Source organism: Schistocerca cancellata, chromosome 1 (genome assembly GCF_023864275.1).
Source record: "Schistocerca cancellata isolate TAMUIC-IGC-003103 chromosome 1, iqSchCanc2.1, whole genome shotgun sequence".
Classification (NCBI taxonomy): Eukaryota; Metazoa; Arthropoda; class Insecta; order Orthoptera; family Acrididae; genus Schistocerca; species Schistocerca cancellata.
This window is the reverse complement of record NC_064626.1, coordinates 599,416,833-599,441,043: the sequence shown is the minus strand read 5'-3', so window position 1 is coordinate 599,441,043 and position 24,211 is coordinate 599,416,833. Positions and strand designations below refer to the sequence as shown.

Here is a 24,211-nt window from a genome sequence, read left to right as displayed (position 1 = left end):
CTTAAAAGTAGGTATTACACAGGTATTTTGCAGAGTTGGAACCTGAAGTTTTTAAGGCTACTTATAAGTCACAGTTTGTCTTCCAAAGTACACTACTGCCCATTAAAATTGCTACACCACGAAGATGACGTGCTACAGACGAGAAATTTAACCGACAGGGAGAAGATGTTGTGATAGGCAAATGATTAGCTTTTCAGAACATTCACACAGGGTTGGCGCCGGTGGCGACACCTACAACGTGCTCACACGAGGAAAGTTTCCAACCGATTTCTCATACACAAACACCAGTTGACCGGCGTTGCCTGGTGAAACATTGTTGCGATGCCTCGTGTAAGGAGGAGAAATGCGTACCATCACGTTTCCGACTTTGATAAGGGCGGATTGTAGCCTATCGCGATTGCAGTTTATCGTATCGCGACATTGCTGCTCGCGTTGGTCGAGATCCAATGACTGTTAGCAGAATATGGAATCGGTGGGTTCAGGTGGGTAATACGGAACGCAGCGCTGGATCCCATCGGCCTCCTATCACTAGCAGTCGAGATTACAGGCATCTTATCCGCATGGCTGTAACGGATCGTGCAGCCACGTCTCGATCCCTGAGTCGACAGATTGGGACGTTTGCAAGAGAACAACCATCTGCACGAACAGTTCGACGACATTTGCAGCAGCATGGACTATCAGCTCGGAGACCATGGCTGCGGTTACCCTCAACGCTGCATCACAGACAGAAGCGCCTGCGATGGTGTACTCAACGACGAACCTGGGTGCACGAATGGCAAAACGTCATTTTTTCGGATGAATCCAGGATCTGTTTACAGCATCATGATGGTCGCATCCGTGTTTGGCGACATCGCGGTGAACGCACATTGGAAGCGTGTATTCGTCATCGACATACTGGCGTATCACCCGGCGTGATGGTATGGGGTGCCATTGGTTACACGTCTCGGTGACCTCTTGTTCGCAATGACGTCATTTTTAACAGTGGACGTTACATTTCAGACGTGTTACGACCCGTGGCTCTACCCTTCATTCGATCCCTGCGAAACCCTACATTTCAGCAGGATAATGCACGACCGCATGTTGTAGGTCCTGTACGGGCCTTTCTGGATACAGAAAATGTTCGATTGCTGCCCTGGCCAGCACATTCTCCAGATCTCTCACCAATTGAAAACGTCTGGTCAATGGTGGCCGAGTAACTGGCTCGTCACAATACGCCAGTCACTACTCTTGATGAACTGTGGTATCGTGTTGAAGATGCATGGGCAGCTGTACCTGTACACGGCATCCAAGCTCTGTTTGACTCAATGCCCAGGCGTATCAAGGCCGTTATTACGGCCAGAAGTGGTTGTTCTGGGTACTAATTTCTCAGGATCTATGCACCCAAATAGCGTGAAAATGTAATCATATGTCCGTTCCAGTATAGTATATTTGTCCAATGAATACCCGTTTATCATGTGCATTTCTTCTTGGTGTAGCAATTTTAATGGCCAGTAGTGTATTAAAAATAGTGCATAGCCGCGGGTCTAGGCCCGCCCTCCTACAGACTACCATACGGCCGGCCTCGTACAGGCGCCTCGAGTGGTGCAGGGATTGTCGGCAGATGGTGGAGCAGGTGAGGCTCCAGGCGAGCGACGGCGGACAGCGGCGGCTGTGGCGGCGGCGATGCGGGCCGCCCAGTAGAGGAGCTCGGCTACGGTCAGCAGGCTGACGCCCAGGAAGAGGCTCGCGATGCCGCCCAGCGACACTGCGCACCCGCACACCCGCACACCTCACTGTCTCTCCACCCACACAACACGTGCTTACCAGGCTAAGGTTGCAACACTGTCATTCTGTCAACAAACTGAGGAAAATCGTAAAAAGAACAATAAATAAAAAAGATAGCTTTATAAACACAACACTTTACTGCTTCAGTCACATCTACTGTATCACGACGAATCTCGGCAACATGCTGTCATCAAGTACCTATCCGTTAATTATACATTATTTTGTACGACGACATATTTTGCAAAAACAGACATAATGTCTTGTGGGATAACAGCAATCAGTGATTTTATAATGTTGCTTAAAATCCGTCTTGATTGCAAAAAATTTTTTTGCAATCAAGACGGATTTTAAGCAACATTACGACGACATATGCCAAGGGTAGGACGGCATCTACAACTGTTCCAGGATCACACGCGTTGCAGGGAGATGTGAGCAGATTCCACGGCAGCAGCTATGGAGGAGGTCGTCGATTGGCCCGTACGTTAAGATACAAGGCAACTGCTGGCACGTGCCTCTTGGCAATGTCGTGCTGATTACCGCAAAACTGGTGTCGACATACACCACCCAGCAGGGAGCTCTAAGCCGAAGACATTGTCGTCCTTTCAATTGAGCATATCCTTACATGATCTGAGCTGTGTCTCAGTGGAAGAAAATTTTTAACAATACTCTGTAAATAAAGTCAATATGAAAATACTTAATTTTGTGAAGAACAAACAAAATTAATTTATTTTAAAACCAATTTTTCGTAACCATTTATTTTTCCGTGTAAACTAGTGGCAGAGGCCACCATTTAGTGGTGCAGCTCGTTCCCATGTCTCTACGTCATATTTATTAAGCAACAATTACATCTCGCCCGTTGATGTTCCACTAGCTTCTATTTTTTAAATATCTGTATATTTCATTTATTTTGCATCTCTTTGCACACAGTAAAGTACATTACGTAACTGTAAATAGTAGACACAAATAAGTAGACTTTCTCTTCTATTGGGGATGTCATGTTAACTGCTGTTGATCGTTGCCTTGTTATGATCCATCATGTCCGTAACACGTCCGTTTGACCAAAAATTCGCTAATATTAGTCTCCCCAGTAACACATTAATACAAACACATTATAATTCTCAGATTGAAATTTACACTCTGCAGCAGAGTGTGCGCTGATATCAAACTTCCTAGGAGAGTGAAACTGTGTGCTGGACCGACACTCGAACTCTGGACCTTTGCCTTTTACCGGCAAGTGCACTGCCGACTGAGCTACCCAACCACAACACCACGACTCACGACCCGTCCTCACAGCTTTACTTCCACCAGTCCTTCATATCCTACCTTCCAGAATTTACAGGAAGTCTCCTGCAAGACTTCCCTGGGAAGCTCAGTCACTAGACCATTTGCTTTGAAAGGCAAAGGTCCCAAGTTCGAGTCTCGGTCCAGCACACAGCTTTAATCTGCCAGGAAGTTTCAAGTTATGACTCTAATTTTAACATCCCAGCATGGAATTTTTTTATGACATATAATCATTCTTTTGTTGTAATGAGTCACAAGTTGAAACTAGTGGAAGCAGCTTCTAGAAATATACTTGTTATAAACAGCTTTTTCATTTTCAAATAACTTCCGGGAATTCAGCCAGGTAACACTTTCAGCGACCGGCCGATATTTCGGCGGGAGAACACCCCGCCATTTTCAAGGCAAACTGCAACGGACAGGCGACGTACATGCAAATTTAAAACCTCGGTTCGCGGACTGAAGAAGGAAAGATAACACACACACTGAACACTACCACCAAAGATGACCAAAGTCAGAGCTATCGATAGTGAGACTACGAATTCGCAGGTGAGATAGCATTGAGTCTGTCCCTCTGTTTCTTGACAAGGGAGAGAGCCGGATTCCAAACAGAGTTTAAACAGAAACCTCCATCCCTGTTAACGAGGTTGCTCGCTAATTTAATCTCAACTGCCTCATTAATAACACTGTCCCAGTAGCTGGACGTGCATGCCAATATCTCGGTGTTACTATATAACATGGGGTGACCAGTATTCAAGCAATGCTCGGCAACAGCAGATCTACTTGGCTGCTGTATTCGTGTGTGCCGTTTATGCTCAGTACATCGGTCCTCCACGGTCCTGATAGTTTGACCAATATATGCCATGCCGCAGCTACAAGGAATACGATATACACTCGCCTTACGCAGTCCAAGATCATCCTTAACGGACTTACGTAGGAAACACGTCCAACAAGATCGGTCGTATTTTACGGAAATGCGATGTGAAATGTGTTTTCCGACCTCCATCTAAAATTAGAGCACTTTTGAGTTCCGTTGGTGATAACGCTATTGTAAACGGAACAGGCAATATCACACCTTGCTTTCTTCAATAATCGAGATGGGGCTTTCTTCAATAATCCAGATGGACAACTGCTGGCGTTCGTTTACTGACGCAGCTGATTGAGTAAATTTCTGGGATGCTGTATGCATGTGACAAATGAGGATTACTGTCAAGAAAATTTTTATTGTTTCTGAAAGACAAATGAAGCGATAATGTGACATTACTGTTACATATCACTAGGCAACATCGGTTCATTCTTGACATCTTTTCGTGGTTAATTGAGAATGAGCTGTGCAGTTTTGTTGAGTGGAAAGCTGTTGGTAGGAGACGGTCAGTGAATCTCGTTAGGAACGGCGAAGGCCCGCTGGGAGCTGGGCAGCGTTCGCAGAAGTAAGGCTGCGGCCTGCTCTTTGCTTTTTTCGGTACAGCCAGCACCTCACCTAGCCCTGAGCAGAAGACACCGTGCCGCCATGGCCGTCTCCACAAAATAATTGAGCGTGATATTTCTACCTACTCTGTTCTGATATTAAAGGACGAGACACTGAGATACGGTAGTGCGGGTAGATCCGTTACTTTCGCACCAAAATTTGGTGTGCCCAGTCAAACTGAGTCGTCCTGCCACTGTGCTTGCAATGAAGAAGTCGACCAACCGATGGGACACTGGTCCATCCCAATTCCAACATCTTATTTGTCAAGCTGCGTTCTGTAAACCGAAAGTGGAAAATTTCTGCAACGTTTCCCCATTTTCTCATGAAATAAGTGATATTATTTTCAATCACATCGGCTACAGCATTGTCCTCTACAGCATATAGAGTTCTTTTGGAATGTATCGTTCTGGGAAAATGTGTCACGACTGCAACAGCACGATCCAGGTTCTAAGCAGCTTGTTAGTTTCTTACTTCACCACGCAACTTGTGTCGCTTAATTTGGATAAAATTTCTGGCATCTTGTTGTATTGTTAACTTTAATTTCGTGAACTGCACAGATGAGCAGATCTTGTTGCGCTTTCACCACACAGTCTTCCACAATTTTTGATACCTCCCCGAAGTGTTAGCGTCAGTTAGCTATTTGATTTGAGTTTTAGTGAATTCTGTCATTTTTAAATTTGTGTGGTGATTTTCGCCAGTCATTAGAGGAAATAAGTATTTGTTAATCTCAGTCTTGACTTAGGTTCCATTGTGCCATGAATTGTCCCACAACTTTTCCGTGGTTAGGCGACCCACTAATAACAAATATAACCTGGTGCACACCTAAGGTTGTTCTCGCTGTGAAGATGTTGTCGTTGCGCACAGAGGTCAAACTCAATGATGAGTTTTATTAAGAATTCAGAGAAAAGAATGAGCACTGCACTAGTTCGTCCTATGTTCTCAAATATTTGTTTTATTACCAGCATTTCACTTACGCTTCTCGACTCTGATCCAGAAGCGGGACGCAACTTTCAAGCTCTACGATTGAAAGTAGAAGTATGCGACTGTTCAAAGAGGGAAATAATTATAAGGAGACGGAGGTGAGACTTGGACAGGAGACGGAAATTAGTGTTGCCGAATGTGTGCGCTGGTGGCGAGAGAAAAGATGGAGAGCAGTATTAACGAGTGCAGGTTTTGGCAATGATGAATCACGCAGCTGACGCGAAGGTAAAATATTGGAGTACTTAATTTGTGTTAGAAGAGGGTGGGCGTATGTAAAATATTGAGGCATTCCATCGTAAGTAAGGGTATTGTAATAGAGAATGGAATAACAGACTTTCGATGACAGACTGGAGAAAGACGCGCTGCAACTTGCATACTTTTCCAGTGCTGGGGCGGGGGAAGGGCGGGAGGGTGTGAATGACTTGTGAGATTGGCGAAAACTTGCTTACATTTTGCGCCATACAAACTACAAACAATTGATTTAAAGTAATTAAATGTTATTTGGTATTTCTGTTTCTACTGGTGTGATTCTTCGCTGTTATTAGTCTATCATAAAGAGTTTTATGTATTTTATTGCGGCTGAGTTTTTGCAACTGGTCATACCCTGCATTTTACAGATGCAACGAACGAATCACAGATCTTCGAGATAGAGATTGTCAGAAAGAAAGTTTTGTAGATTGACAGACCTTGTCTCAACCGGTTTTGATGGTAAAGAGAGGATTGCGACTCTAATACGCAATCTTTGAAATATGGAGAGAGAGAAATAGCTAGACGGTAGTTTGCTTGTGTAGTGAGTCCCTTGGCTGTCAGTTCAAGTGAGTGTGGTTTACGAGGAAGGATATGAGGCAGGAAAAAATAGACACACGTATCTGAGATACTGCTCTACCTTTAAAAAAATAAAAGAAAAATTTAAAAAGCGCATGTATTTTCCACATCACAACGCCCAGTGATATATGGTGAGGGACGTTATATGGTCTTTACGAAATCGATGGGTACCACTGCTCACCTGACTTGCAAATTCGGCAGCAAGCCTACAAATCGAACATACACTCCTGGAAATTGAAATAAGAACACCGTGAATTCGTTGTCCCAGGAAGGGGAAACTTTATTGACACATTCCTGGGGTCAGATACATCACATGATCACACTGACAGAACCACAGGCACATAGACACAGGCAACAGAGCATGCACAATGTCGGCACTAGTACAGTGTATATCCACCTTTCGCAGCAATGCAGGCTGCTATTCTCCCATGGAGACGATCGTAGAGATGCTGGATGTAGTCCTGTGGAACGGCTTGCCATGCCATTTCCACCTGGCGCCTCAGTTGGACCAGCGTTCGTGCTGGACGTGCAGACCGCGTGAGACGACGCTTCATCCAGTCCCAAACATGCTCAATGGGGGACAGATCCGGAGATCTTGCTGGCCAGGGTAGTTGACTTACACCTTCTAGAGCACGTTGGGTGGCACGGGATACATGCGGACGTGCATTGTCCTGTTGGAACAGCAAGTTCCCTTGCCGGTCTAGGAATGGTAGAACGATGGGTTCGATGACGGTTTGGATGTACCGTGCACTATTCAGTGTCCCCTCGACGATCACCAGTGGTGTACGGCCAGTGTAGGAGATCGCTCCCCACACCATGATGCCGGGTGTTGGCCCTGTGTGCCTCGGTCGTATGCAGTCCTGATTGTGGCGCTCACCTGCACGGCGCCAAACACGCATACGACCATCATTGGCACCAAGGCAGAAGCGACTCTCATCGCTGAAGACGACACGTCTCCATTCGTCCCTCCATTCACGCCGGTCGCGACACCACTGGAGGCGGGCTGCACGATGTTGGGGCGTGAGCGGAAGACGGCCTAACGGTGTGCGGGACCGTAGCCCAACTTCATGGAGATGGTTGCGAATGGTCCTCGCCGATACCCCAGGAGCAACAGTGTCCCTAGTTTTGCTGGGAAGTGGCGGTGCGGTCGCCTACTGCACTGCGTAGGATCCTACGGTCTTGGCGTGCATCCGTGCGTCGCTGCGGTCCGGTCCCAGGTCGACGGGCACGTGCACCTTCCGCCGACCACTAGCGACAACATCGATGTACTGTGGAGACCTCACGCCCCACGTGTAGAGCAATTCGGCGGTACGTCCATCAGGCCTCCCGCATGCCCACTATACGCCCTCGCTCAAAGTCCGTCAACTGCACATACGGTTCACGTCCACGCTGTCGCGGCATGCTACCAGTGTTAAAGACTGCGATGGAGCTCCGTATGCCACGGCAAACTGGCTGACACTGACGGCGGCGGTGCACAAATGCTGCGCAGCTAGCGCCATTCGACGGCCAACACCGCGGTTCCTGGTGTGTCCGCTGTGCCGTGCGTGTGATCATTGCTTGTACAGCCCTCTCGCAGTGTCCGGAGCAAGTATGGTGGGTCTGACACACCGGTGTCAATGTGTTCTTTTTTCCATTTCCAGGAGTGTATGTGCCACAGGGTAACTCAAGAACTGTTTAACACATTCTTCCTGCAACAATTATTGATACATTGAATTCTCAAAGCTAAAGAAAATACAGAGTTTGATAATCCTAATGAGAGGAGAGGAATTCGTGGCGGTCGAAAGAAACCAGTCAGAAGACTGATGACTCAAAGCAGCGTTGCGGATTGACACGTAGCTAATCTACGAGACAAGTTCACTTTAATCACATGCATCATTCGTCGTGGTTTCTGCAATCGTCATAAGTGCTTATATCCTACTCCGAAAATACCATCAGTATAAAATATGAGCTGAAATAGAAGAAAGTAGTATAGTCACAAAAAAAGAAATTTTTAATCTGGTAAATAAGAATAGACATTACTTGTCTGTTCCAACTGAGTTTTTAGTATCGTTTTTCGCCATACATGTTTCACAGCATTGTACTGGTATTTTCAGTGGTCTACAAAAAGAAAGATGAATGGAAATATTTTGTTATGAGGTATGTAGTATTTCTTGGCAGCACTTTTAGGTTATCAGGTTTCATTCCATAGGGAAATAGTTGTGTCCAGCGACTGCACTCATTTTAAGTAGTAAAGGGTACAGAAATCAGTCCCAATGATTTTATTGCATATCTAGGTTTCGGTCACTTCAGTCCTAAAAACATGTGAAGAATCTATTACAGTAAGGCAACATGCATGCCTCACTAATGCATAAGCTTTAAATCTAAGTCAGTCATAAGATACATACCAGTAAATGTAAGTTAAAACATTGAAAACTCTTGTATGTGCACATAATCCAAACTGGACTACTGTGCTCCAATCCCAAAAGACGCACTTATCTGACAATAATGTCCCAGCTATGATTGCACTCCTCCTAGATCGCATATGTGTTCAAAGTTTCTAGAGACAAGTGTTTTGTACTTCCGATTTTATTAGATGATGTAGTCGATGATTTATTAGTTATAAGACCAAACTGTGTAAATTATAGTGGATTTGTATACGAAACTCATAAAAGAGGGTATTTTAAAGCAGAAAGATTCGTCGCCTCTCGACATGCTGCTGATGGTACGACTTTTAGCACTACTCTTGTCTGATCCAATTCCGTTAACTGTATTTGGTTTTAATAAAATTTTATTAACTTAGGTATTTGAACAATGTGTTTTTAAATTGTGTTCAGTTGTGAAATGTGCAGCAGTAGCTGACGCCACTGGCTATTTCACACATTTACCACCATGTAAAATTGTAAAATATTAGTCACTGCTTTGAGCTACAACCCCGTTATTTGTTTCATGTTTTTAAAAAGTGTAAAATAATAAATAAAAGGATAAAATGTACTTATTGTGGAGGAAAGGTAAAGTTAACAGATGTTGTAAATGCATCATACATGTAAGGAGGGCGCTGTAGACAGGTATGAGGTACATTGAAGGTAGCTGTGCTGTAACTCCAAACAGCGACTTCATTGTGAACTCAATATGTGACACGAATAGACCAGTTGGGACTATGTGCATAAACAAGTGTTTCTAATGTTTTAACTTGTATTTACTGGTACATATTTCATGACTGTCTTACATTGAAAGCTTATGCAACTGTACTTTTAATAAGATATCAATATTACGTTATTGTAACTGGTTCTTCAAGTGCTTTTTACCACTGAAGATAGTCACAGAATGACGGAACCCTAGATGTGCAATGAAATCATTACGACTGATTTCTGTACCTGTGCTACTTTTACGTTGTCTTAATTTTTACACTATTTACAAGTACGTTATTGTGGTTGAGGACGCACACAATGGCGCCTCTGGACTCGACAGATGAGTTTCCCATCAGATGTACGTGACGATCTTGTTGTTCGCTTCGCTCACCCTTGCTGCTAAGTTAATCGCGCCATCATGGGAACTGTATAGGGTATCAGTGGAGTGAGTTGCTGGTGAAATATGTTTGGTTAAAAACAGTTTAAAAAATTCAATGCAAAAGATGGGTATTAGCTGTTCCGATCTACAAGTTAGACAGCATCGAAGTAGCAACAGAGACAGAATGGATGTAAAAATTATCAATGTAACACGTGAGGAGTATTGGGGTACAGAGCAACAGGATGGAGAGATTTGTGTTGCGATGCTAGATTACCGAGCAGCTGACGCGTGTCGAAGGTGAGCACGCGGCGATACTTGATGGCGTAGGGTTGCGAGAAGTGGACGTCGACGTAGGCGGCGGCGGCGGCGGTGGCGCCGGCCGGGTTGCTGTCCCTTGCGACGGCCGGCCGCGCGCTGTACACCGCCTCCTGGCAGTCGGGCAGGCAGCGGCCGCAGCGCTGGGGCAACGCCTCCGGGAGCCGCGTCTCCCCTGTCGCCAACCATCTCTCTAACGCTTTGTTTCCCGACGTCACCACTTTTACTTCAGAGAATGGTTGTGCATACAGCAACTGTCAGGTAATCAGCTTTTAATTGCCTTGAAAATGAAATGGTAAAATTCATATCAAACAAGGAAGGAAATTAATTAGGAATTAAATGCCTACTAAATAAAACAGATTTATTAATATTAAACTGACTGTAACTGGGAACACGAAAATAAATTCCAACAGCGAGACCCGTCGTCCAGATAGTACCAACCGATGTCTCTAGACAGCGTGTACCCTAAAAGATACTGACTGCAGTCCGTTTTCCGCACTTATTTTTACTTTTAAAATTCACAGTATATTAATAATACTAGCACATGCCATGCAGACAGTATCAATAGTAGTAGATACATAACGCGGCAATCGACAGCTCCAGCAAGCCTGAGATTTCTCGAGATGTAATGTAAACTGCTACACTTGTTTGAGTCGTGCTCAAGCACGGCACTAGATCAGATGTTTGAAATTAGACATCTGGAGGCGCGTGGCAGATTACTTGCGCAATGTAAAAGGCCGGTTTTCATGTTCTGTGGAGTTTAGAGAGAAGGTTTTTGTCAATTCTGTTTTTGCAAATGAGTGCGTTCTTCATGTGATAAGTCAGTTACATTTCGGCAGCTCTAGGACTTTAGGGCTAATAGCCATCCAAAGAACGTTTTAATCAAATGAACAGACAGATGAGTTTCGTAAACTTGAAATAAACTGAGGAAGATTAAGGGATATTTTTATTTATTTTTTGTTGCTCTCTGGCTCCCACACTATTGCTTAATATTCCTGAATTCTTCGTGTCTAAGGTCTGACAGTGATGAAAAGTAACAATATAAGGTTAAGAAGACATTGGTACCGGTCTATAGATCTATGTGAGAAGCTCCTACATTGTTCTTTGTTAATGCAACCTTCGTGGACCCAATGGGCGTAGAATTTCCTACTACTTTTAATAGTAAATAGTTGGTAAATATTTGACAAATATTTCCGAACTTACATAATCGTTGATCGACATGTGGTGAATGCAACATGGTCGCATATATTCAGGTTTCTTCGGACTCCTCAATGTACTTTTTAGTTATCCACACAGAAAAATACTCCAACTGACAATGTGAAGCGCAGTAGAAATACCCCAGACAACAGAGGTAAGCAGTATAGATATAGGAGTTGTATGATTTATAATTTTTGTGCCTTTAAGGGGAGTCGGATGGTTGTTTGGTTCAAAATTTTTGATTTTTATTTTTTGCACTTTTTTTGTTACGCATATATTTCGGTTTAAGTTGATACCAAATTTATTAATTTATGTGGAGTGGTTTCCGTTTTACAAGCGTTTTAGTAAAACCCTGCAAGGCACACTTTTCATGAACTCAATCTTCTTTTTACTCGCTAGTGACTACTTGTTATAGCACAGCTGTTTGAAAGCTTAGTTGGAAACACTTATGAAATACTGTTGGTAACAATGACGAAAACAGCTGCCAGTTCACTTTGGTGTTTTCAGTTCTTTGTTTGTGGCGATTGAAAGTGAAGTTTGTTTACGATATTGGTATTTCAGTGCTTAGATCTCAGCAAATAAATTTATATTATGTAAAAATGCCGCGAATACAAAACAAGAAAAGAAGACGTGAGTTCAGTGAGAGGAGACGAACCAAAACAGTTTTTGCATTGTGGTGAATCCGAAGTGGAAGTTCATTGAGAAGGTGAGCCTAGGCCTAGTACTAGTACTGAAGCTGCTCGTGCTTCTGAAACAAGCTCTTCTTCTAAGTAGCTTAACCGTAACTTGGCTAAATATGAGATATATGGAAAAGAAGAAGGATGCTATGATATTGTTAATATCAACAGTTTAGGTAGCCTAGTTCGCCAAATTGCGGTGTGCGTAAAATGTAAAGGATCCCTTACCGTCTCTACTGGAACGAGGCTAGGCTTACAAGTACCGATAGTAATAAAGTGCAGTGATTGTTCTTTTGAAGTGTCCACTACTAATTCTCCATGCTTACCAGTCTCTAAGGAATCAGAAGTGAATGTTCGATTAGCCTACGCATTCCGATGTATTGGAAAAGGTGAAGAAGCGGCGAAAACTTTCTGCGGTGTAATGAACTTGCCGACTCCGCCAGCTTTTAAATATTACAATAAGATGCTTCGAGATGTTGCAAAAGAGGACTGTGAAGAGAGCATGAAGGCTGCTGTTGAAGAAAGTGTCGGTGAAAATGGTGGTAATAAAGACTTGACAGCAATATTTGACGGATCGTGGCAACGTAGGGGTCACACTTCACTCAATGGAATTGTAACTGCAATAGCAGAAAAGACAGGCAAGGTAATTGATGTTAAAAGTTTATCCAAGTATTGCAGATGCGAAAATAGAATGACTAACAATCACGATGCCGATTGCCTATCTAACTACTCTGGAGTAAGTGAAGGAATGGAGGTAAAAGGAATTCTGGAAATGTTCCAATAATCGCTGGCAAAATACGGAGTGCGGTACAAGTATTGCTTAGGAGACGGGGACAGTGCTTCTTACCCTAAGGTTTCTGAGGCCAAACCATATGGTTCCGACTTCTCAATTGAAAAATTGGAATGTTGCGGTCACGTCCAGGAGCAGATGAGTAGTCGCCTCAGGAAATTGAAACAGAAACTTTGGAAAACAAAACTTTGTTCAAATGTTCAAATGTGTGTGAAATCTTATGGGACTTAACTGCTAAGGTCATCAGTCCCTAAGCTTACACACTACTTAACCTAAATTATCCTAAGGACGAACACACACACCCATGCCCGAGGGAGGATTCGAACCTCCGCCGGGACCAGCCGCACAGTCCATGTCTGCAGCGCGTAGACTGCTCGGTTAATCCCGCGCGGCAACAAAACTTTCCGACGGCATCGGGGGTCGTGGCCGCCTTACTAGTGAGGCTATAAATCAAATACAACTATATTATGACCTAATTATAAGAAGGAATGCTACAAAAACTCTAAAGGACGTAAAGGCAGCGGTCTGGGCAGAATTTTTTCATTTGACGGCTACCAACAAAAGACACGTCTGGACACGGACTATGCCCCAAAGGTGAGAGAAGCTGGTGCAAATTCCGAAAAGCCCAAGAGAAAAATGAAACCTCATGACCACAATGACCACACTCATCCTCCTTTCGCTGTCATGGAACAAGTAAAACCCACAAATAGAGACTTGGCACATCCTGATCTCTTGCGTAAGTATCTGCATGGTGGAACGCAAAATCCGTCAGAGTCGTTCAACAATGTTGTAAGGTCGCGGCTACCAAAAGCAACTTTTATTTTGATGACTTCATTTCAGTTGGGAGTGTACGAAGCTATTACAAGTTTCAATGAAGGAAATTTAGCAAAGTGTAAATTTTGAGTCATCTAGGCATATCTCCGGGCAAGAACTGTGTCAAGATTTTGAAAAAGGACGACGAACTTCGGATTAAAAAAGCGGACAAAGCAGTAACAGGAATTGAGGTAAAGTGTCGCCAGACCACACAGCAAGCAAGAAGAAAGATTGAGGACCAGTTCGAAGAAGTAGAAGATCCAGATAGACCTTCATATGAGGCTGGTATGTACTAAAGTAAGAATAAAATCCTTGTTTAATAGTCTTATCTTTACTTGCGTTTCCCCGACAACTGTGTGTTTCGATGGTTAGGAACATTTTTCTTAGCTACTATTAATGTTATCAACATGATTTTTTAAAAAGTGTTCCTTATTTGTTAGTTGTTGATTTAAGCTGAGGAAATATGAATATCTTTTAAAGAACTATGATATAAATTTAATTAAAGTAAAAAATCGCAGTTTTTATGTCTACTTTAAAAATATTTTTTTAAAATATAAGTTTTTATTATTTTTAAAACTTATCAGTTTAAGATGAAGATAAAGATATAAGGAACACAACAAAAAAGCATGATAATACGTCAATTGGTTAGGGAGAAAAATGTTCCTAAAGTCATATAATTTAATATGGCCGAGATAGAACCATCCGACTCTCCTTAACAAGAACTAGTCTAACATGAAATTTTCATCGAAGAAAGATTTTTGTATTATTTTTTTGCATCCCTACCCATCTCCTTCTTCCCTTGTCTCTGGACTGTACGGTAACGACTTAACATCAAAATTTCTTTTGCTTATCTAGTGATAATGGGGGCATACAAATCGGTGGTTATTTCTTCGGGTGGGGAGAACGAGGACTCGGGGAGGGTAGGGAGGGCGGAGGAGGGGCATGGGAGTGGGGGGGGGGGGGGCGCTGGCCTCACCTTGTACATCCCCTAGCATCTCTTAAAGCTACACAGCGAACTAACTGTAGTTAGGCATTCTTTGAAAACACTGACATAGTGTCTAATTTGAGAAAACCCGCAATGGAGGACTGTACAACGAATTTAATTCTCCATCTATATTGTATGTATTTGCAAAATTGTGATCGGCTTCGCACCATCTTCAGATTTGAGTATGTCGGCTACAAGATACGAGTATAAACCACCATATATGCATCCTACATTGTAGAACGATATTTGGCTACTCATTCATTCAGTAATATGTCTACTCTGTTATACCAATGCAGCTGAGGGAACTGGAAACGGCCTGGCTAAAAAATTAAAAACAAAGTGGACAAAAAAACTGGACAAAAGAAGGGCAGCTATTGAGCGCGCAGAACTGGGTTTTGTGGAGGTTCCATCGCCTTGACCAATCCTGGGTTAATTCTGCTATAAAGCTGATAAACATGGAGCTGAGGGGGAGGGGGGAGACTGCAGACATAAGCAGATTCTCATATTGGTTCTGTTCCAGTATTTGCAGAGAGAGATGAAGATATACTTCCCATGACATATACCTGAATGGGAGGGGTAATGACAAGTTAGTGAACCTGAAGTGGCAGAAATCAACACACATCAATAACAAGTCGTTAGTTGATTTGTCCGGCTAAAGCTGTCAAAAGGGTCCGAGTGCTGGCCACCAGGAGCGCTGTGACCAACTTTCTCTTTGTTGCAGAGCGACGCTCTATGACTGTTTTGTTCCAACAAAAACTTTATTTAACTCAGCTGATATACCTATCTCTGCGAACGATTTTACTTACCTCTTTTCATGATATGTTTGGATTGATCAGCATGTGCAACGATACCTGGTTTATTCTAAATGAAATGTTGTTAATGATGTAGCAGATTAATATTTCTTATATGCACGTGGCTGAGCTACGAGAGTAAATAGCGATACATCGGAATAACTACCGAATTTTCAAGAGTCAAGAATTTTTAGAAATGGTAGACATACCCGCAGTATCAAGATTTACTGTGCAACTACCCTCGTTTCAGCCCTGCAATCCAGCGTTATAGTTGACTCAAGTCGAGGCAAGTTTTCTCTGCGCCGGAGTAGTAGTTGACTCCACAAAATTCACGTTGTTTATCAGTCAGTTTGACCACTGTTACTCTCCAGAAGTACAAGACGTAATAACCATTGCTCCGGAGATAGAATCATACGAGCGGCTCAAGGCAGAGTAGATCCGCAATGTGTCAGTTTCACAGGAAGAGCAATTGAGGTAAGTTCTTACGCAGGAAGACATCGAGAACAGAAGGCTGTCGCAGTACCTCCGACATCTGCTCAGCAAGGTCGACACGAGCACGGTACCGGATACACTGTGCGCACATCACTGTGGAGCATCGGTAAAGGCCGTTATAGCGTCCCAGTCGAAGAAGTGGCTAGACACCGTGCCAGATCTGGCAAATAGAATCCAAGACGCGGAGATCGTGTCGTCCTCATGTAGTTCAGCAGCGGCGGCATGCAGCACTGCATCGACAGTGACGCCCGCAGATAACGACTGCCTCACGGACAAGGCTGATGCACTGAGCCGACAGATCGGCGAGCTAATTTCTGACCGAAACTACAGATGATGCTTTTGAAGGACGTCCAGAGGTCTTACCTCTCCGAGCTGTCCAGTAGCGGGTGGCACAGCACAGCATCATAGAAATATCGGAGACAAGGCGCACAAATGCACTTTGCCATGCGCCTTCCTAAACAGCAACACCAGTCAGAAGTAGGCGCATCCGATTGTCAGTCGCCGTCTCTGCGCCTCTTCATAACTGATCGGAAGACAGAATGGAATTTTCTTGGGGACACGGGATCGGATATCTGTATTTTTCCACGGAACCTCTTGCATAGGTATCAGCCCCTGACGTTGTTCCACTTTTCGTGGCTAATAACTCGTCCATACGGACCAAAGGCACGTAACACACAGAACTTTTAGGTCCACATATTGATGAAAAGTTAAACAGGAAAGACCAACTAAAACGTTCAGGCCCAGATACTTTTGCCATAAAATAATTGCCAACATTAGAGATCTATAAGCAATAAGTTAACATATTTTGCATGCTTTTGTTCGCCGATCTCTTTGGGGTAATATTCTGGAGCACCTCTTCACTTAGGCAAAATATTTATTGCATATAAGAAAATAATTAGAATTTGTGTAGGGTTCACAGATGTACATTTTTCAGGCATCTCTTTAGGCATCTGGGAATATTAATCACAGCTTCACAATAACTTAATTACTATTTTCCAGTTTCCGTGTTTTACACAAAGTCTTTCAGCAGATTTATGGCAGACTAGGAAAATTTATGCCAGACCAGGACTCGAACCAGGGTTTCCCACATTACAGGAGTGACAGCCTTAACCCTTTTTGGCCATCTGAGCACATTTCCCGGATCAAACCAAACCTCCAAACCTCATATAGTGCACCGTAAAACACAGCCACTGCAAAATAGTATCATGTGCCTAAACAGACTTCGACAATAATAAATAAGTCTTTCCCTGTGTGGGAATCACAGCAGTTGTGCGAGTGCAAGACGTCAACACATGGTGACATATGGAGGTTTGGGTCAGTCTGGGAGATGTGCCAGATACCCGAAGCGGCCAGTTTTCCTTTGGTAGTGTAGAGGTGCAGACGTGCTGTTTGCGTCCTCGTCACAGAGTGAGTGCTCGTGTTGTTAACTCAGTGCTTGGTAGTTCCGTACGCGACAGCTTAAGCATACAGATCAGCATGGCGAATCAATACAGAAAATTGACGCTCAAATTTACGTTCCCAAACGAATTTTCACGACCAGAAGCACTCGAAGTAGAATGACTTTTACGAGAAGAGGTCAACATTCTGGCAGCGGACATCATCAGCATACACTTATGCATCGTGAAGAGATCCTTTGGGAGACGAAACAGGGCCTGTACTTCTGCCATGCTGATGGCAATGTTAGTACTATGGACGGCGGTGAAGGTGGCTTGGGTCTCCACACAATCAGGATATTCGAACTTTCAGTGGGACACGTTGAGTCAGTTCTTCGCCCCTACAGCATTCTTTGCCCCTACAGCATTCTTTGCCCCCACAGCGCGATGTATAGTCATGTTGCGGAATGATTGACTCAATTCCGAACATACCTTGTCCTAAAAGGAGTCTGACAGGTCCCAATTGAACTTGACATGCTGTCTCATATCTTCATATCGGAGGCTGTCGTGCCATCGTCATTTATGACGGGCAACCAAAAAGCTCTTCCAGATGTCGGAAGGACGGACACCTCCGATCCGAATGCATCCAACTCCGGATCACGCAGTAACCACCAGCGGACATGGCGCTGCCATCGCCTCTGATGCTGCTTCTCGTGAGTTATGTTGCCACCCTCACAACTGTTGCCACTTCAGCACAGCATCCGATACTGTCTCATGACCCAATCCTCAGATTTGGTGGGAAGATAAAACGGCCTTTCTCGGTGTCGTGCTCCGCTACCGTTTGAAGATGACGACGGTTATGGCAATAGAGTGTCCTACAGACTCGCTGAACGTACCAACTGCAGTCTTTATGCCGGAGTGTCGTGAGTTGCTGCCTTCGTCTGACACAGAATGGCACGCCCAAAACCAATGATCCCAAAGCGCTGTAAACGGAGGTGCAGGGGAACTTACGAAAAGGTTGAGGGCCAGCCGCTGGAGTATGTGGACTCCAACCTCCAAGACGAGGCTCCCACAGAGGCAACCGTTGCCAGCTGCAGCGTGGGACTGTTTTGTACATACGGCAGCTGAGTGATCGGACACTAATACGGAAGAAGGGTGCCGCCCCCACATGGCGGAGATGGGCACCCATCCCACGTCCTGAGGAGGTGATGGAAGACAGACTTCCTCTGTGTTCGTGCTTGGGGCAGGGGGCCATGCAAGTTGCACCAGCTGGCACTTTAGAAATGGTTCCGGCCGTAGCTTCGGGGATGGCTGAATGTACAACGCAGGGTGGTACTTAATCGACATTTCTGACCTAATGAATAACTTAGCATCTGTAGTTTGATATCAGGCTTATCGTTACACCACAGTTAATCTCAATACGATAACAGCAACATAGCAGTGTTGTTCTTAGCACAAGTTAGTTTAAGTTAGCTTAAGTAGTGCGTAAGTCTAGGGACCGATGATCTAAGCAGTTTGGTCCCTTAGGAATTCACACACATTTGAACAGTCTTTTTTATTAGAACAATGGTGAAACTACATCTTCTGCGAGAGACGCTTTGTGTGTCGGATATTGACTTTGCTTCACTGCAAGAGGTGTACTTAGTGCCTCTCCCGGATTTATATGGTTATGAAACATATATGACACTGGGTGGTCAGACTGGCAGTAGCATGGCGATACTAATGCATGACAGTATAGAAATCGAAGAAGTGACTTGCGTCCATTCAGCCTGGAGGCTGGTGATCACTGCACTGGGCGCATGTATTGTTAACGTTTACCCTCCCATCACGAACCGAAAAAGGCCGCGAGAGATCGCAGCTCTACTCGGAGGGAGTCGTCCCACTGCTTCTTTGTTGTTACGATCAACATATCTTCGGCAACGACTGTAGCATGTGCTCCACCCCGAAGACCAAATCCCACATGTCAAGAGCTTCGGATATTGGGGCGAGCCCCAATTCTCATTGATACTTGGGAGACTGCCTCGGACACATATATCTTACCAGTTAGTTGGCTAGTCGTCTTGATCGGATGTGTGTCTCACATGATCTTGGCTCGGAGTGTTGGACGCCGAACCATGGCCACTTGCCTTCGCAGGCGATAGCCCCTTCACATGTACAGCAGCAACGAGTGGGTACAGCCTTGGGATCTGGAAGATGCACGCAGCACACCTCCAGGACCAGGAACGATGTCTTACACGATATCCTTCGACTTTGGCTTGGTGGATGGAATGTGCAAAACTGGCTTTCCGGCAGGAGCTAACAAAACATGAATAGAGCATTGCTGAGTGGAATCGTCACAGTTGGGACTTTTATTACATGATGCTTTTCGAACTCGCATCCCAACGGCCATTACCAGCCCAGCAGGTGGCAATCCGCCTGATTAAAGCCAAAATATTGTCTCTTACGCGGCGTAAATTGGAAGGGGTCGTTGTGCAGTGGTGGCGTCAAGATCGAGAATGCAGTGAAATCCCATCTATGCAGCAGATCATGCTTGATGGGATCGAGGACAATTAATCAAAGACATCACTACAGGCGAATGGTCGGTCCTTAACGAACCAGGCGGCCGTTGTGAATGCTTTTGCAGAGCATTATCGACGACAATTAACCATGGACCTCACTCTTGCTGATGGTCGATCCTTGACAACCGGTGTGGTCATTGCGGAAGCGTTTGCAGACCATTATCGCCGATTTTACCAGACGAAGATATAGAGGGCGGGGTCAACAACGACATTTTGCAGTTCATGCCGCACACACTTGATGAGATAGCAGCAATGTCATTTTTAGAAGAGTCTACGCAGGATGATATTGAGGCTGCACTAGACAAGGTTGCACTTAACAACTTACCCAGACCAGATGGACTCCTGCTCGAATTGTGTCGCTCTAACTGCACACCGATGCTGCCACACTGGATCGCCATATACTGAGAGCTGATATCCCAACGTTTTTGCTTGCCGCCTTCCTCCATCTATGGACTACTCAACCCGATACACAAGCCTTCAACTGGTCGAGCCATCGAGGACTATTGCCCGGTTACAATGTAAAATTCGGGTTATAAGAATTTCGCCCGGCTTCCGGTGGCGCCCCTAAGGAAGGTCCTGCCACTAGTACTAGTGGGCAAACGACACAGGCTGGAGAGATCAATGTGCAAACAGCCACTGGCGAATGTAGGGGTTTGATAGCTCTCGCCACATCCTGTTGCCTATGACTGCTGTGATCTCATTGATTTCGACCTTGATCTAGACAAAATGAACATAATGTTTTACATTCGACAGCAGGAAGCTTATAACTGAAGAATATGTTGCTGTTTTGTACACTAAGGCAGGTCCTGTTTTACCAATAAAAAAGCTATTGAGCAGTGCTCTCTCCCAACTACGCGTTTTGGTGACCTTCGCTGTCTATCTGTGTTTGGTTTCCCGCCCTTGTCGCGGTTACGTCGTGGTTCTTCTTCCTTCTACGTGTGGCAGCAGTGATGTGTATAGATATTTGCGCCGTGTACCATCTTTGGTTTGGTGCATATAGTTTCCGGCAAGGGGGTCTGGAGTGAGTCGGTCGATTGTTGCGGACGAGGGATCTCCGCGCGGTGCAGTCGGCTGGGTACGCGGGCAGCCCCTGCTCAGTGTCGGGGCGTGTGTGGAGCTGTCCGATCGCTACGAGTTTCGTGGTTCACCGACCCAGGACGTCAAAGTTGAGTAGTGATTTCAACTACCCAAGCCACGTCTATTCATGTTGTGGTGTTTCGCTTCGGTGGTTTGCTGTTGGGGAGGTTTTCCGATGAGCAACACAGAGTGGTTCTACTGCTGAGAATTAGCCGCCATGCGGTGCAATTAACTATTTTGCCCGACTACGATTTGAGTGCACCAGTGGAATTTTGTCTTGTGGCCGTTAGTGTTCTGGTTACCTGCCCTGGCCACTACCGTAATTTCAGGCAGCGTCCTTTCCTCACCTGTTGTCGCTGTCCAACGTGGTGTGTAATTTTGACAGCTAATACATACTCCATTGTGGATTATCACGTTTGTAACATTGCCGGCTCGAGTTCTCGTGTACTGATTGACGGGAAGCAAGTCGTTGTGTCGGTCGGTCCACGGCTGTCCCCTGGTTGGGTTCCGACGGATCAAGTATAGTTGGGCTCACCACCTGTCTCACCTAAGTGAACGAAGGTAGATCGACCTCCCTGGAGGGCTTCTGAGTGCCACCGGTGTTTAATTACTTGTTGTCAGCTATTTTAAATTTTAGGCTTATGGTCATTTGTTTGTTTTCTTAAAATTTTGCAAAATTAATTTTTAAATTTACTTTCAACTTCAACACTGCGGCCTTCTGCCGTTAAAGATTATGGTAATATATTTTAAAATTTTGAAGTTTAGTTGTGGCCCTCAGCCATTGGTATTGCACCTTGCATATTGCATATTGCTTCTTTAAATTATTTTATTTCTATCTTAACTGATTTTTATCTTGTTGATTTTTAAGATTTCTTGTTGTTAAACATGCTGGCCTTCTGCCTTTAAGGGACTATGGTAATATATTCTGAAGTTTAGAAATTTAATTGTGGCCCTCAACCATTTGTGTTGCACCTTGCATATGTTGCTTTTTTGGGTTTTAAATTATTTTATTGCTACCTTAATTGAATTTTGATTTTTTTAAGATTTCTTGTTGGCCTTCTGCCTTTAAAGGTCTATGGTAATATATTCTAAAATTTTGGAATTTCATTGTGGCCCCCAGCCACTTATATTGCACTTTGCGTATGTTGTTTTTTGAATTATTTTATTGCTATCTTAATTGGATTTTTATCTTGTTAAGATTTCTTGTTGGAGGCCTTCAGCCGTGAAAGAGTTGCATTCGGTAAAGATTCGGCTGTGTGCCGCTTTGGCTGTAAACGTTATTAAATTACAATAAATGGCAATTAGAAACAGAAACTGACCTCAACCCTTGGCCCTTTCCACAATCATATTACCTGTTCTTCCCAGCGGGTTTAATGGGCTTTTCAGCTACGTCACACTAGTATTTACGAAACAAATCGTGAGAGCCTGTCTTGTAATAGAACCACCTATAAGGTTTTATCACATCTCTTTCTTTTGATACATTGAAACCAAATATCGTCTGCTTACATATGACATTTCTACTCCATAATTCCCCTCTACTGACCTATCTGTAAAGTTTCTATCACACAGCAAACAATCATTTACAATACCAGCAGATTCTTGCATTCTGGTTTTGAAGCAATTTGACCATCACAGCCTGTTTCACATAATCTACTCACATCTCATAAAAAACACCATCATTTTGAGGTCCCACAATGAGCTATAATTCAAGTGGCATCTACCTTATAATCAGAGGTTATGAACTATGAAATAACGTAAAACTTGCGGTAACACCAATTTTTAAATATGCAGTCATGACAACTACAAAGAAAACAGTTATGATTCCATGAGAATAGATACAGCCGATTTCTAGTACTTTTATGAGCAAAATCGGTGTAGTTTTGAGAGAACAATATGCATCCAACCTCTTATCAGTGTATACTAGACATGAGAATGTTGCGGTGATATAACAGATGCTTAAGAAAAACGTGTGGTTTATATGTGATAGAGTCCCAGACAGATGGAGTTCGAAACATTTCACATATATCAACTGTACTTTCAACTCTGAAGTTTTATTCCATTCTCTGGAGTCAGTACCAGGAAGCTAACGGCATGAGAGAAATGATCGAACAGCATAAATACAAACTCCTATGGCTACAGGGCTCTACACACAAAAATAATATGTTGTTAAGGCCATGTGTTTTCCAAAGTATCAATCATGCGGAATGCAACGCTCTTAATACTCTATTGCAGAATATATTTGTCCAACTTCAGAGATACAACCAGCCTGCAAGTTTCCTACTCCAATCACTACGGTGACAAACTTTAAACTGATGAACATACTGCCTCCTACATTATTCTGGTGTCCTAGGAAGGTATCGTCAGTGTATATTCGCTGCTCGAGCTGCTTATAAACCAACTAGAGCAAAGACAGGAGCTTGCTGTTCTGTCTCTTAGGAAATTAATGGATTGTGTGTGTCTTTTTAAGTTGGAAACGTATGTATCCCCAATTCCCGCATCGTCCTGCTTATTATTATTACTAATATATGTTTTAGAGGTGTGGGGATATGTCTCACTAAGAAATAGAGCGAGGAAAAACGAAACATGCAATTTTCGGTAACTGAGGTACCATCCACGCCCTGCTGCACGAAAATGCACACGAGGGAGTAAGCACCACAATCAGTAGCCAAAGGAGATGTAACAGTCTTATCGCTGTTTACAACAAAATCACCACAGCTCTGGTAGCATTCGCCTTGCACAAAAAAGTCCTGGTCTGATGTTAGGTAGTTTTGCTCATGTGTAGGATAATAAAGCAATTTCGTCATAACACCACGTCTCTCGAGTACACCCCTTCACACTATTAAAGGTGATGTATGTGGTATTGGTCCATCCTCCTATACAACACTCTAGGGAATGGCTTAAGTCTGAAAAACGCACTAAGTCTTTTCCTTAATACTTAAGGAATAACATCGTTTGTGAGAACCAACCATAATTCGGTAATATCTATATTCGACTTTATGTGTGAGAGCACAGTTATGGATTGGGATATATATGTTTTGCCTGCTTTAATATAATGCCTCTGTGCAGTATTTATGTCACCTATGTTGAAGTACGTGTTCTGAAAACCCACATACTTTTCGGGGGGGGGGGGGGGGGGGGTTAAATCTGAATGCGGACAGAGCATGATTTTTAAGCTTTTCTCGTTCTTGAGTGTGTGGGTACCCCCAACCCACCTCAACTCCCTGCATGTCATGGCACTTTTTTTGTAATTTTAGTATTCTCAGTCAATTTACGTAATTTTGGAAGCCTTTTCGCATTTTTACATATCTCGTCGTATTTCCCTTGATTTTACGTATTCACGA

General features: G+C 43.9%; 1 protein-coding gene across 1 annotated transcript in view; it reads right to left on the bottom strand.

Moving 5' to 3' along the window:
- Positions 1–1,544: 1,544 nt before the first annotated feature.
- Positions 1,545–24,211, bottom strand: part of LOC126089446 (pickpocket protein 19-like) — a 151,576-nt gene continuing 128,909 nt past the window's right edge. Inside the window, exons 6-7 of the mRNA XM_049906913.1 lie at positions 10,077–10,343; positions 1,545–1,744 (exon numbers count right to left, since the gene is read on the bottom strand). Of these exons, the coding sequence (XP_049762870.1) occupies positions 1,545–1,744; positions 10,077–10,343 (467 nt within the window). The remainder of the gene's footprint in view (positions 1,745–10,076; positions 10,344–24,211) is intronic.